We start from the raw sequence: 14,958 nt of genomic DNA, 5'->3' as shown, positions 1-14,958 counted from the left end.
TTGACACCAAAAAAAAAAAAAAAACTTCAAAGTGAATGAATACATATCGCTTTGTTAAATACATACTTGATTTATACTGGTGTTTATATAAATATATATATATTTTAGAATCCACAAACTATCAAAATAACACTTTATAAAGAGAACTGCTTCCAAAAAAAAAAAAAAAAAAACAAGGGAAAAGGCAGCGGCTAGTTGAAGCGAGAGCACAGCAGTGTGGCAGAGGTTGCTGAGGAACCGCCGCTTAAGGGCACAGAAAAGATATTTTTATTAACATTACCTGCTGAACCGGGGAAAGAAAGTTTCCAACGTGTTCTCTTAAACATTTACAAAATACACAACTCCAGGACAAGCAGTATGATCACTTCAGTTTTTCAAAACTCGGGTTAAAACCGTTTTGTTTTGCTTTCTTTTCAGAAATACCAGTCCAAAAAACTCTCCGATTTCCTGGTCCGAGGGTCCTGAAAGCGACGACAGAGATTCCTCCAGCGCGCTCTCCCGACGACGCGCCAGCGCTCAGAACAGCCCTTTAGCTTTCTTCAGGTTCACCTGCTTCCAGGAGGGCAGCGAGTTATACTCATCCCGTGTCATGTCTAGTGCAAACTGAGGAATTGGGAGAAAATGCCAGTGGGTGAGTAGAAGGACCCCTGGACTAAGCCTGTTGTTTAACTGCTATCCCACCTGAAGAAACACTTACCTCAAAGTCTTCATCGGTCAGGTAAATTTCAAGCTTTAGAGGATCGACTCCCTCAGGGAGTGGCCTGGCTAGGAGGTCGGCCAGTGGATAAATGGTCTTACACAGCTTGGCTAACACATCTTCCACAAGGGTGATCTGGTTAGAAACTTCCGTATCCTGGAGAGGAGGAGGGAGCAGAGAGAACGCCATGTCCTACATGTGAATATGTCTTATCAGGTGTTTGGGAATATATATTGTTGTCAGCTGCTGTGGAGTTGGCCCCACCTCATGGCCGCACTACGCACAGTATAATGAAACACTGCCTGCACCATTCCATCACGGGTTGCAGACTGTTGTGATCCATACGGTTTTCACTGGCTGATTTTCAGAAGTAGATCACCAAGCCTTTCTTCCTGGTCCACCTTAGTCTGTTCAGCACCACAGCAACACTCACTGGGTGGTGGCTGCCCATGAGGTGCACTGGCCAGGAATTGAACTCAGGTCTCCTGCATGGAAGGTGAGAATTCTACCACTGAAATACAAACGTGAATATATAACTCTGTCCAATTCACATCTCAGCCTAGAGGGGCAAGGACTAAGATCTTCATTTCTCCAAGAAGGAAACAAAGTCCTTGAAACTGAAATGAGTTGTCCAAAACCTTGCACGTTTCCCATTTTCTAAATGTTTTCTTCTGCCACTGGCAAGATTAAAATAACTCCTGTTCTAGGCTGCCTCAGAAAAAAAAGCTTAGAGACTGTCACAAGTGTCCATTATAACATAAGAATATTTAATTCGAAGTTAAATACTGAAATATCCAAATAATGGAATTTGTTCTAAAATATTTAAAAATAATCAACCTTATAAGAAATCCCATGGTGGACAGCGGTGGAATTTTTGTTTTCCATGTAGGAGACTCAGGTTTGATTTCCGGCTAAAGAACCTCATGTGTGGCCACCGCCCATACATCACTGGAGGCTTGCGTGTCGCTCTGCTGCTGCCCAGGTTTCAGTGGAGTGTCCAGACTAAGATGGACTAGGAAGAAAGTCTTGGCAATTTGGAAGAAAGTCTTGATGAAAACCCTATGGATTACAACGGTCTGATCAGCAACCAATCATGGCGATGGCTCAGGACCAGATAGCCTTTTGTTCTGTTGTGTATGGGATTACCACGAGTTGAGGCTGACTTGATGGTAGCTAGCAATATAACAGTATTCTGCGGCTGAATCAAGATTTTTTTTTAAACCTTTCTGCACATTTAATCTAGAATAGGTTATTCTGGGTAATCATCTTTCTGTGTTAAATTTGGGTGGGTAGGTGGGTAGGTGAGGGAATGAATGGCTTGTAGTTGTTACAAGTTCAACAACATATGGTACAGACCAAAGGTACAGCGGGTCAGCTCTGGAGAGAGAGCGCCTGCATCTGAGCGCTGGCTCACCATTACTGAGACTTTGGGCAGGGCATTTTATGTTTCTGTACCTAAGTTCCTTCACTGGTAAAATGGGGATACTAATAAGACAAATCTTAAAAGACTGTTGTAAAATTAAATGAGAAAATAAACATAAAATGCCTGAAGCAGTGCCTGGCACAGAGTGAGCACGCAGGGAATGTTCATTATGATGATGACTGGCTGGAGCAGAGTGCCAGGCTGCTCTCTGGCTGGAAGCCCTCACAGCCTGCACCAGACAGTATAGAGCCCACTCCAAAGAAAACCCAAACCCTTAGCGGTCAAGTCGATTCTGACTCATAATGTCCCTATAAGACAGAGAGACACTGCCCTATAGGGTTCCCAAGGCTGTAATCTTTACGGAGCTGACTGCCACATCTTTCTCCCATGGAAAGGCTGGTAGGTTTGAACTGCTAACCTTTCGGTTAGCAGCCGAGTGCTTAACTACTGCACCACCAGTGCTCCTTCCAGACCCCAAGTTATCTTCAGGGAATACAGACAAATGATGGCCAGTTATGCCCTTGAACTTAGACTGTTAATGTGGCATTGACAATGTTTGCAACCCCGACAGCATGTAGGTTTTGTTGATCACAAATTTATCGTGACCAGAGCCACAATGTTATGACGGTGTCAGAGATCAGGCCTGCAGTTGGCCCCTTCCCCATGTGGACCACAACCATTTGGCTGAAGGGCAACGTACTAGGATGAGCAGCACTGTCTGCACGGTTCCACAGGCTCTGCTCATTGTTATGAAGCCTTGAACTTTCTTTTTTATAAATCTAAAATTATTAAAGACCTCCTTTAAGATACACTCATCACATTTTCTCCCCCCACAAAATCCGAACCAAATAAACCTACCCCCCACCAAACCAACAAACCAAGAGACAAACAAGCAAACACACACTCCTGGCATTGCTGTTGTGAGTACTGTTAACTCATACATGAAGGAGTCCTACGTGGCTAGAGCACGCTTCCTCCTCCTATATGGCTGGGAAATATGACATTCCGGTTAATCACCTACTTTGGTAAGTAAACGTTATGATAAATGCCTCATGTGGTAATACCAGGTGGTCTCATAAAATACACGATGAATAAAATATTGAGCAATATCTTATCATGAGTGATTCACAATACATTTCCTCATTAATTCATCACATGTTTATTTTGTCTCCTCTGCATAAAATTAATGTCGGAAAGATGAGGATTTTTTTGAGCCTTACAAGGGCCTTGAGAAGCAAGTAACATCAAGTGACATGTTTTTAGTTAACAGAATGTAGACATTCTAGTGTCTATTTATGCATCTTCTTCAAAGTCCTTAAACTTACCTTTGCTTTTAAATTTTTTAATTTGAGCACCTTATGTAGAAAATTACCAAGATAGTTCACCTGATTTCCCCTTAGGCTTTTCCTCTTCCTAAGCTAATTCTAGGTAGACTTGTTAACGTGTTGTAAAAGAAAAAAAAAAAAAATTTTTTTTCTCACTTTGAAAGTGCCATTGGTTACTTCTCCCCAACGTAAAGCCAAGCCTCCACGACTCAAGCCGGAGAGGACAGGAAAGGCTGCTCACCATCTCTGTGATTTCAGCAATGTCCTCTCTGTGCTCCCAGCTGGGAAACATATTGGTGAACGTCAGGGGTTCTAGACCAGCGTGGATAAGGTACGACTTGGGGGGCGGCTTCTTGATGTTTTTTCCTGTATTTAGACAGAATGCAAAGGTGAGTAGACCCCCTAAAAAATACCTGTTGCCGTAGAGTTGATTCTGACTCATAGCGACCCTATAGGACAGAGCAGAACTGCCCCCATACGGTTTCCAAGGAGCAGCTGGTGGATTCAAACTGCCGACCTTCTGGTTAGTAGCCGAACTGCTTAACCACCACGTGGGCCCAAAGACCTTGTCTTTTTCTGATTTCCCTTTAGATCTTTTTGTTATTGTTTGGAACTCTTGACTAGGTGCTTAAATTATGTATGAGTAATTTATAATAAAACATGGGTGATTTTTATATAAAATACTAATTTTAAACATATGACTATAATAAAAAGCCAGTTGTTGTCAAGCCAATTTCAACTCAGGCTACTCCACGTGTATGAACTGTGCTCCTCGCTGTTGCTTTGTTGATTCCAACTCATAGCCACCCGATAGGACAGAGTAAAACAGTCCCCTAGGGTTTTATAGGCTGTGATCTTTATGGGAACAGATCTTCTTTCCCCCTTGCAGAGTGGCTGGTGGGTTTCAACTGCTGACCTGTTGGTTAGCAGCCGAGTGCTTAACCATTACATCATCATGGTTTTCAATCGTTAATTTTTCAGAAGTAAATCACCAGGCCCTTCTTCCTAGGCGACTCTGGGTCAACTCAAACCTCCAGTCTTTTGGTTAGCAGCCAAGCATGATCGACTAGGGACAGGGACACTTAATCAACCTGACTCTATACTGTCTGAACCTAACAAAATGCTACTGGACCCCTGAGGGGGTCAGCCTTTTGGTGTGGCTTTTGGGTGCAATGTTTTCTCCTCCTGCATTCCCCTGTGGAAGCATCCCTCTGGTTTCCTAACTGCAGGATGAGTTCAATACAAATCAGACAGCGTAGGGATGGCATTTTATAAGTCCACTTTACCATAAACGTTCCGCGAAAGTTTAATGAAAGTTATTTATTACTAAAGAGCTTTTCAAGAAGAGAATCTATTGTACATACTCAGTGACGTTAAACTAATGAACGAAGCCTTCATAAAATTCAGATAAGAAACTAATGACTGGCATTTTAATTTTGGAGCCCTGGTGGCACAGTGGTTAAGAGCTCCAGTGAGCTAGGGCTGTCAGCTAAAAGGTTGGCAGTTTGAATCCACCAGCTGCTCCTTCGAAACCCTATGGGACAGGTCTACTCTGTCCTATAGGGTCACCATGAGTCAGAATTGACTCGTTAGCAGTGGGTATCTTCATTTTATCAAAAAGACTGCAAATTTCAAGTGGATGGTATAGCAAAAAGCTGGAAACTTATTACGGATTTTCCCTTTTAGAGAAGGGAAGAGATTCACGTGGGCTTTTCAACCAGCTTTGGGGAGTGTGTATTCCTCCAACAGTGTACCTGCATAAAGGTACTTGTCTCCCAGCACGATTAATCCTGAGAGCAAAAGGGTTTTAATCAGTTCAGGGCAAGCTGTGATACAGCCTTTAACCTTGAGGGTAACGAGTGAGATGGCCTCACAATATAAAAGAGAAAAACCAATTCTCATTCATGCTGGCAGCCAAGAATCCACTAATCTCAAAATTAATAAGCCTCAAAAAGTTAAAGGGAAAGCATTTGTTTCCTCACTGTCTGCCAGCATTATTAATGCTGGCTGACGCTCTCAGGAAGGGAAGCGGCCTAGGAAAGGAATGGTCTGGGATTCGGACCAAGTCTGCAGGAAACCATCCTGGAGCTTTAGCCTCTGGATGGAAGCCTGGCAGGCACAGTATGCTTGGGGTTTGCCTGGAGGGGTCCTGGCTTGCTGCTTGCCTCCAGCCTACTTCCTGCTGCTGAGTCCATGCCGGGTACTGGGTCCTGGCTCTCCACTCACCCCAGCCCATTTCTGGTCCACATAGGGTGCCACCTTGCCTGGCTGCTGCATCCACGCAGGGTCCTGGCTCTCCAGTTTGCCCCCAGCCCACTTCTTGCTGCTACATCCATGCAGGGTCTGGCTCTCAGCTTGCTCCCAGCCCGCTTTCAGTCCATTTGGGGTCCTAGCATGTCCCCAACCCACTTCTGGCCCATTTGGGGTCCTAGAATGTACCCAGCCACCTTCTGGTTCATTTGGGGTCCTAGCATGCTCCTAGTCCACTTCCCATTCATCTGGGGTCCCAGCATGCCCCCAGACCACTTCCCGTTCATCTGGGATCCCAGCATGCCCCAGCCCACTTCTGGCCCACTGTGTCCCAGCATGCCCCCGGCCCACTTCCGGTCCACTCTGTGTCCCAGCATGCCCCCGGCCCACTTCCGGTCCACTCTGTGTCCCAGCATGCCCCTGGCCCACTTCTGGGCCCGTCTGTGTTGTAGCATGCCCCTGGCCCACTTTTGGGCCCCTCTGTGTTGTAGCATGCCCCTGGGCCACTTCCAGTCCACCTGCTGGCTCAGCAGCTCCACCCTTACAGAAGGGCCTCACCTTTGCAGTACTGGAGCACCGTCTCCATGGCGCTTTTCCGGTCTGAGGCCCAGCGAATGCGGGCGGATCCGGTGATCTTATTCTCAATGGGCCACCAGCCTTGCCAGAGGTACACCTCATGATGATTGTCCACAAGGAACAGTGCTGAGGGGGTGAAGACAGAACCAGACGGTCAGCAGCTCCTACATGGCAGGTGCAGGCACTCCCTACTCTATTCCTTCCTTCTGACCAAGGCGGCAGGACGGGAAATCCCTTTGGTAGTTAAATTCAAAGGCAAATGGGCAAATTGAAGGCCCTCATGACAACTAGGCCTTTTGAAAGTTAAGCCAGAAAGAGCTTGTAGGTAGAGAAAGGCTTTTCTTTTATTACTAAAGAGCGTTTCAGGAAGAGAATGTATTGTGTCATACTCAGTGATATGAAAATAATCAATGAAACCGTAAAAATTCAGATAAGAAATTAATTACTTGCATCTTCATTGTATTTAAAATAATGCAAATTTCAGGTGCACGATATAGTAAAAAGCTATGAATTTCCTATGTTTTATGGATTGAATTGTGTCCCCCCCAAAGCTGTGATGAAGTCCTAATCCTCGTACCTATAAATATGTATTTCCTGTTTGGAAATAGGGGGTTTCTTTGGTTATGTTAATGAGGACATTGGGACCTAAACATAATCCCTTCTGAGCGGTGTCTTCTAGAAAGAGCAGAATAGACAGACACATGCACAGAGGGAAGAGACCCTGTGAGGAGCCATCTACAAGCCAAGGGATCCCAAGGAACTCCTGGGGCTACCGACTGGGAAGGACCCCCTCTAGAGCCAAGGCCCAGATCTGAGACAATTCAGTTCTTCAGAGCCACCCATTTGTGGTGTTACGTTATGGTAGCCCTAGCAAACTAAGACACTATGGATCTTACTTTTTAGAGATACTTCTAAAAATAGTGAATAAGTGATAAAAAGATTTACACTGGCTTTTTGGCCAGTTTTAGGAGATTTCAGCCTCTCTGACGGTGTGGCAGCAATGATGTGGGCCTCTTTCTTCCCCTTTCCACACCTCTCCTGCAGTTTCTTTTTCCTTTGCCCCAGCTCACCCACAGGCCTGCCCGACCCTTCTGGAGATGGCTAGGGCTGTGACTCGAGTGGAACGAGGTAACACGTGTGCTTGTTGGCATGAGGAGTTGTTAGCATGGTTTACCCCCGAAGAGCGTATTAAAACTGGAGAGTGCACCATGCTGGACCTATAGGTCATGCTTGGTCACGACCCTTGTTATGGGTGCTGAGCAGATGATTCAAGTCCACGATTCTTTCTAGACAGAAATGGGCTGTTCTGCCTTGTCATCCTCATTTTTTCTCTTTAAACCATCAGCCCGACTGTTTTTCCATGAGTCCTTTCTTAGCATACCTTTCAAGAGTCTGTGAAAATGACATGCTTTCAAAGCCCAGTGACAACTAACAATCCACCCTGAGCCACTGGGCGATGAGGGGTGGTAGCCTTCTCTCTTTTTAAGGTACTTGCAAATATTCCCCTCAGTACAAGATCTGTACTAGGCAAGCTTTGAAGCTGGGGACCTGGGCTGTTGGCATAAGGGGAAGTTTCTGGCTACAGCTCCAGGTTCCTGTGATATAAAAGTGAACAAACCACGAGAGCAGGACAGATAGTCTCACACTTGTTGGGGGGGCGGGGGAGGGGGGAGAAGGTCTGTATAGCCCAGCTTCTTATGACGGTCCCAACCAGAATCAGAACACAGAGATTTCTGTCTTGAGAAAATGGTCTGGTGGAACCAGTTCTAACCTTGCAATCAGAAGACATGGGCTGGAGTCTTGGCTCTGCTGTATTGCCTTGGTATGGCGGACATTGTTCTTTGGCTAACTCAGCAGATATTCTCAACTCCCTTCTCCTTTGCCACTTCCATTAGAGGTTGGAAAAGCTAACTGCTTGCTTTCCCAGGCTCCTTTGCAGCCTGGGTGGCCATGTGACAGAGTTCTAGCCATTGAGGTGTAAGCAGATATTGGCTAGGGGGTTCTGGGGAAGATTTTTCTCTATCTGATAAAAGGGAGAGACATGGCTATCATATGCCTTGCCCCCTTCCCCTTCTTTCTGTCTGGAACGTAAATATGATGGCTGAAGCAGTGGCAGTCAACTGGGACCATGAAGTAACAAGACTGAGGGAAAGGCTGGGAGAATAAAACAGATGCCAGGTCTGACATTGTTATGCTCAACCTAGTCTTACTTAACTGAGAAACTGGGGCAAGGTAAGTAACTGAGCCTCAGTTTCTTCTACTGTAATATGTGGATGATATCACCTTCCTTTTGGTATAGGTATAAGGATTACATGAGACAATATAAGAAAGTAGTTTGGCAGAGTACCTGACACATAGGAAATGCTTATTAAGTGCTAAAGTAAAATAAAAAGGCTTCCTGGAAGGTGTACCTTCCATTCAGCACAAGTCACCCCTCCCACAGGCCTCACCTGGCTGTGGTGCGCTGTACAGATCTTCTTGTAGGAAGGGCATAGAATTGACCACAGAGGGGTCTCGGGCAGGATACATGAATTCTGTGGCTAAGAAATCTCCAGAAGAACTGCTGAGGATGAATAGGCGGGGCGTGAAGTTAAAATTTCCAGGATCTTGAAAAGAAAAGAGAACAAAGTGAAAGACAAAATCTACATCAAAGTAAATTCCAGATGATTGAAGAACTAACGTAAAATATAAAACAGACAAAGAATTAGGAAAATCAGTAAGAGTTATCTGAGCTTGGAAGTGGAGAAGTCCTTTTTAATCATAGTAGTAAAAGAAATACTCAAAAGGGAAGAGACTTATTCTTTGACTACATAAAAATCAAATGAGTTAATATATATAAGGTACTCTAACAACACCTTAGCTTTTCTTACGTTAATCTGTATTTTAAGATAGGAAAGGCCATATGTACACACTCAAGTTCACTTTAGTGAACTGGAACATCTACTCTGTCTAAAGGAAACCCTGGTGGCATAGTGGTTAAGAGGTATGGCTGCTAACCAAAAGATCACCAGTTCAAATCCACCAGGTGCTCCTTGGAAACTCTATGGGGCAGTTCTACTCTGTCTTATAGGGTCGCTATGAGTCAGAATCAATTCCATAGCAATGGGTTTTTATTTACTCTAACAGTGGTCATCATCTTTTCAAATCAGGTTGATGACTTTAAAGGGCTCTGGAAATGGGACCAAAGGTCTGCTTCCCTCCCCTGCTTCCTATCCCAACATCCAAGGATGGCTACTTCTCCTGTGGTTGCTATTAAGACAAAAACATAATTGACATCTCAGGCAGGCTGAGTCTCTATGACCTTGGCAGGCAGTACCTTTCCCCTAAGCTTTGTGAAGGAGCCCTGAAGGCACAATGGTTAAGTGCTTGGCTGCTAACTGAAAGGTTGGCAATTCGAACCCACCCAGAGGCTCTGCAGGAGAAAGACCTAGAGATCCCCTTCTGTAAAGATTACAGCGAAGAAAACACTATGGGGCGTTCTACTCTCTCGCATGGGGTTGCTATGAGTCAGTTGACTCAATGGCACCTAACAACAACATTGAGGCTTTGTGAGTGCAGTCACCAAGGGGGAACCTGTCACCTTCGTGCCCACATTAAACTAACCCCTTGGGAGAGAAAACTGGACAAGATACTGATCAAACCAAGTTCCAGATAAATTGAAGAATTACTATAAAGCATGAAATAAAAAATCTGAAGAAAAACAGTATTTACTTATGTTGGGAGTGGGGAAGGCCTTGATTGACTTATAATACTGTTGTGTGCCATTGTGTTGACTCCGACTCATACTGACCCTAGAGTGTAGAACTGTCCCACGGGGTTTCCAAGGAACAGCTGGTGGATTCAAATTGCCGACCTTTCGGTTAGCAGCCTAGCTCTTAACTACCGTGCCACCAGGGCTCCAAATATAATATTAACAAGAGAAATAAATAAATAAAAGCAGAGTGCAGGAGGGCAGCCAGTGCTCTCCTACACAGGCATGTGTCCTCCAGGGACTGCTCTACTCCCCATCCATCCAGGTGTCATCTGCATTTCCCACCTCTAGCTGACAAAGGAGACTGTCACGGGGCCAGTTCACAGCACTGAGTGTAAAGCTGGGCATGTAGCAGATGTTCAATCAAGAACAAAGGCCCTCTCCCCAAGGCTAACTTCCCCTGGTGCCCTTCATCCCTACCCTCATGGACTTGCTTCCTCTAATCATCCCATCACTACAGTTCAATTCCTCTTTTCAACCACAGCCTTCTGATCCATCCAAAATAGTACAAACATAAAAAACCAAAAAAAAAAAAAACCCAAACCCATTGTCACTGAGTTGATTCTGACTCATAGCGACCCTAGAAGACATAGTAGAACTGCCCCATAGGGTTTCCAAGGAGTGCCTGGTGGATTTGAACTGTTGACCTTTTGGTTAGCAACTGAAGCTCTTAACCACTGCACCACCAGGGTTTCCAGTACAAACATAGGTAACATAAAAAATGTATGGCGCTTAAAAGTCCTCCTCTTCACCTGATGCCACTCCAGTGACTGTATTTTCCTTCCTTTATTACTCAACTTCTTAAGTGAGTTGGTGACAGTCCCTCCTTCCTACCTCTTCACCAGCCTCTCCAACCTCTTACATTCTAACTTCACACTCATTCATTGTGTCCTGTACATAAAGACTAACATGCTCAATAAATACTTACTGGATAAATCAGCGAGTGGGCTTAAAAAAACATGATTAAAGGATACGGAGTATTACCTTGTAGCATGCAGTCGTAGGCTTTTCTGTCTCTCCTTCCTAAAGCGTCCCAGAATCCCAGCGGCTCCGACCCCTCCTCACACTCGTGTATTGTCACTTTGCTGCTGCTGTGCAGTCCTGCCTCCAGGGGGCACCTGTAGGAGAAACTCAGGTCGTTTTCTATAAGTCTGGCAACTGTCATAGTACAAAATTCTTCAAGACTCAATCTACGCATCAGTTCACCATCTGTCTTCTACTCTCTAAAAAAAGCAACTCTTACTAATGGAGGAAAAAATGCTGTGCAGTTTATGAGAGTGTGTGTAGGGTGGGGGCGGGGTGTGGTAACTGGATTTGCCCTTAGGGAGGAATCTACAGTTATATAGAATATGTAATGAAAATAATATACATTTTCACATATACTGGTCCATATCTAATGCTTCTTGTCCTCTCCTGCTAGGGGTAAGCTCCAAAAGGTCAGACTTGGACTTGCTCACTGGCATCTCTAGTGCTTAACTCTGCTTGGCACAAAGTAGGTGCCTGAAAAACATTTGGTGAATGAATAAGCAAATGGTTTCTTGCTTGTTTTGTTTTTTCTCCGGGCTTCATGTGAAAAATCCCTGGCACCTCTGGAGGCCTCGCTGAGCTTCATCTACCATTTCCCCCCAGCGACAAGTTGTCTCTCTCACTCTCCCCCTCAAAGAATGTTTGAAAATGAAACATCTTGCTCAAATCTGCCTGCCTGGCGGAAGACCAGCTGTCTCCCTTCTCCTCTCAGTCCTGGCCATACAGTGCTGGGCTTACAGTTGTCAGAGTGCCGTGTGCCCAGATACTCCCAGAGAACAGCCTTTACCAAATCGTATATTGATAGTGTGCTGTGCTTCTAGAAGACTTCATTTTTACTGTGAGGATGTCACCGAGGTCCTTCCAGGTCTTGGTATGAGAATATGCTGAGCATCTCCCGAACAACAGTTGACGGTGGGATTTCTTAAACATTTTATTTCCCATTCTACATGGATGTACAGAGCCACATTTGCAGCTCACGTCTAGAGAGGTAGTGAGAACATTAGTGGACATCTGGAGTACTATACTTACCCTTGGCTTTATCTCCAAATTTTAGTTTTACTTCTTTCCTGATTCCTCACTTAATGCCACATCACACTGACCTTTTATCTTTCTAGGTAGGCAGCTGTGGGTGCCTGCTGGAGAGAGGAGCCACCTGCCTGGAGTCCCCAACAGCTGGGGTGCTGTGTGGGAGAGCTGCCCAGAGATTACAGTAACTCACTGTCAGGTGGCCGCCTTCAGAACAGAGAGATACAGCTGTTCTCTAGAAGAGGTACGTCTTACAGTTTGACCCAGTCGGTGGTTTCATAAATCCTTCTTTAACTAAATGCTTCTTAACATTCCACTGTTCTGACAAAACTATAACTCTGAATCCCTAAAAGATACATGGAGTTTGCTCTCTTTAAATGTTAAAGGATCCCAGGCTTACAGCTGACAAGTGGAGCCATGCTTATAAAGAAAGAAGACGAGGTACTTGCTGGAGTCATTCCCCTCACCCTCCATGCACCTCTTAGGTTTTCTCTTTCGGCAGGCAGATCCTCAAAAAGTGGGGGATACCCTCAAATTTGAAGGCTTTGGCTGATATGAATGTTGTATCTCTTAAGAATGTCAGAGGTCTCTGACGACATTTGCTGTAAGCTTCCACTGGGAACTTGGAAATCCTTTCGGCCTTAACCTGCTTGTGTTTTGCAAAGCTAAACGTTCAATCTTCAAACATCATTCTTTCGGGGGGAGAGTGGAGGAGATACCAGTCACCAGGGAGGATGATAAAAGAAGCTCAGTGAGGCCTCCTGAAATTTGTTCACCATGTGCCCCGCAGGGAAGGCCCTGTGGCAGGTGAGTCTGCTACAGATATACAATACTCACTGTTCCTTTATTTTATTTGCTGCAGTTCTTCCAACCTCCTTTGTGTGGGCTTGTGCTTTGCATCCGTGCCACAGGTAAATGAGGGCTTTATTTACATTGAGAACAACCATGGACGTCCTGGACCTCAGGCTACTACAATGACATGCAACTTCCAGCAAATTTCCTTCGATGGGGACTTCTCCTCGCACGCAGTACAGCCTCCACTCACCTGCAGGGGGCACCAGTGGTACGGAGTTAGGGTGTCCGTTTTTTTTGACAGGCAAGGCTGCCATTCTAGACCACTGCCACCCACCACCAACACACACTGCACTCCACGATGCAAAGGGACTGGTGGAACGGAACCCAGAGCCTGGTGGAATGGAACGCAGAGCCCTGACGGAGGCTGTGCCGTGCACAAAGTTGTGCTGAGCATCAACAGCAGCCAGCCTAACTGCCGTTCCAGAAGGCAAATCCTTTCGGAGTTAGAAGCAGGTTGCCAAAAGCTGGCAGTGCAGAAAAACTGTTTTTATGAAATGTATAAAATACCTTGTTAAATGATATAACAGGCATTTGTTTTAAAGGCTTTAAAGGTAACATTTTTTAGTTAGATGCTGGCCGACAACAATCCTATGATTTATAATAGAAGATCGCTCGTTTTTTTTTTCTTCTAAAAAGAATGGGCAGAGCAACTGTGAGGAATCAGTCAAACATGAAGTAATTTTCCAGCCTCATTCGTGCAAAATTAGATCCTGAAGTAAACTCCACGGGGGTTATTCAGTCCTCATAAAGCTGATTTATAAGGCAAACGTTGGGTGGCTTTCAGTGGAAAAGCCACAGCTATATGAAGAGAGACTTATTTTCAATCTCTTGCCTATAAAAATACCTTCCAGGAGAAAAAGAAAAAAACTTAATTCCAACAGTAAAATTGATTTACTTTGCACATTTTCTTCTTCTTCTTCCCGTCTCCCTGAGTGCACCACCATTCCTCCCTGGAAACACTGCAGAAAACAGGGGGGCTCCTTTCCCTGAAGAACCTGGACCTGGAAATTTAAACACAGTGAAAAAAATAACACTGGTTTTTCAAAATCATAAAAATAATCCATGCCAATTATAGAAAGTTTGAAAGCTATCAAGAAGTACAAACAAATGCCTGTGGTAATCCAATTCATGCAAAGATAACCATAGGGTAACTCTAGCCGTCCCTTCAAAGTACTTCTCAGGTATATATTTTTTCTAAACAAAAATAAGATTTGTTGTTTTATGTTGCTTTATACCCTGGTTTTCTTCATTTATGTTTTCCTATGTCACAGAATATTCTTTTAAAGCACTGATTTTGATATTTTAATGGTATTCCATGGTATGGATATACCATAGTTGATTTAAACAGATTTTTAACAAAGTAGACTTCTCAGCAATGAGAATGGCTATTCACTGACTTGGCAATTATGGGGGGGAAAATATATTTTTTTGCAATCATTCCAATAATCTACTTATAGAGTGATGTGCCTTTCAAACACAGCCTCTTCTTTGCCTGTTAAAGCACTTTCTTCGGATCAAGCGTTAGCTGTGCCATAAATAACGTTAGGGTTGACTCGACTCACTCTCACTTTGGCAAGACATTGTTTATTGAGTCTGGCAGGCTGGGAGCTCTAAAAGGTAGGAAGTGTTTCTCTCCATGAGTTAACTTGTCAACCTCAGGCCCTGTTTTGCATAATCAAGTGGCGTTTTGTGTCAGCATTTTATATGTCTAAAATGATTTTCCATCTGTTGGATTGATTAAAAAGTTAAGTGTTCAACCTGCAGCAATTAAAAGGCTCAAAACTCAAAGGATGACATTGAAGCCATGATTAAACCATAGTCACATGGTGCTCCGAAGAGATAACATGGCTTTTACCAGAAGAAAAAGAGAAAAAAGGCAGTTGAAACCATCCACAATTAGAAATAAGTTAAAATGTAACTGTTGCTAAAAAACTCTTTTAAAACTATAGTCAATGGCAAAAAATACGCATTTAATTACAGGTAGACCTGGTCTGGTTCTATTCTGATGACCGTCTTAAGTCAGTTCTGA

At 44.3% G+C, this 14,958-nt stretch overlaps 1 protein-coding gene across 27 annotated transcripts in view; it reads right to left on the bottom strand.

Annotated features, from left to right (window-relative positions):
* Nucleotides 1-491: 491 nt before the first annotated feature.
* Nucleotides 492-14,958, bottom strand: part of SVIL (supervillin) — a 278,042-nt gene continuing 263,575 nt past the window's right edge. For all 27 annotated transcript variants that reach the window (XM_064284985.1, XM_064284978.1, XM_064284980.1 and 24 more), the window contains 8 exons: nucleotides 13,825-13,930; nucleotides 12,912-13,119; nucleotides 11,007-11,140; nucleotides 8,722-8,877; nucleotides 6,254-6,397; nucleotides 3,687-3,811; nucleotides 698-853; nucleotides 492-603 (listed from right to left, as the gene is read on the bottom strand). In XM_064284985.1, coding sequence (XP_064141055.1) covers nucleotides 517-603; nucleotides 698-853; nucleotides 3,687-3,811; nucleotides 6,254-6,397; nucleotides 8,722-8,877; nucleotides 11,007-11,140; nucleotides 12,912-13,119; nucleotides 13,825-13,930 — 1,116 coding nt within the window. In that variant the 3' untranslated portion in view covers nucleotides 492-516. The remainder of the gene's footprint in view (nucleotides 604-697; nucleotides 854-3,686; nucleotides 3,812-6,253; nucleotides 6,398-8,721; nucleotides 8,878-11,006; nucleotides 11,141-12,911; nucleotides 13,120-13,824; nucleotides 13,931-14,958) is intronic.

This window comes from Loxodonta africana, chromosome 4 (assembly GCF_030014295.1).
Source record: "Loxodonta africana isolate mLoxAfr1 chromosome 4, mLoxAfr1.hap2, whole genome shotgun sequence".
Lineage (NCBI taxonomy): Eukaryota > Metazoa > Chordata > Mammalia > Proboscidea > Elephantidae > Loxodonta > Loxodonta africana.
This window is presented reverse-complemented; position numbering and strand designations above follow the sequence as displayed.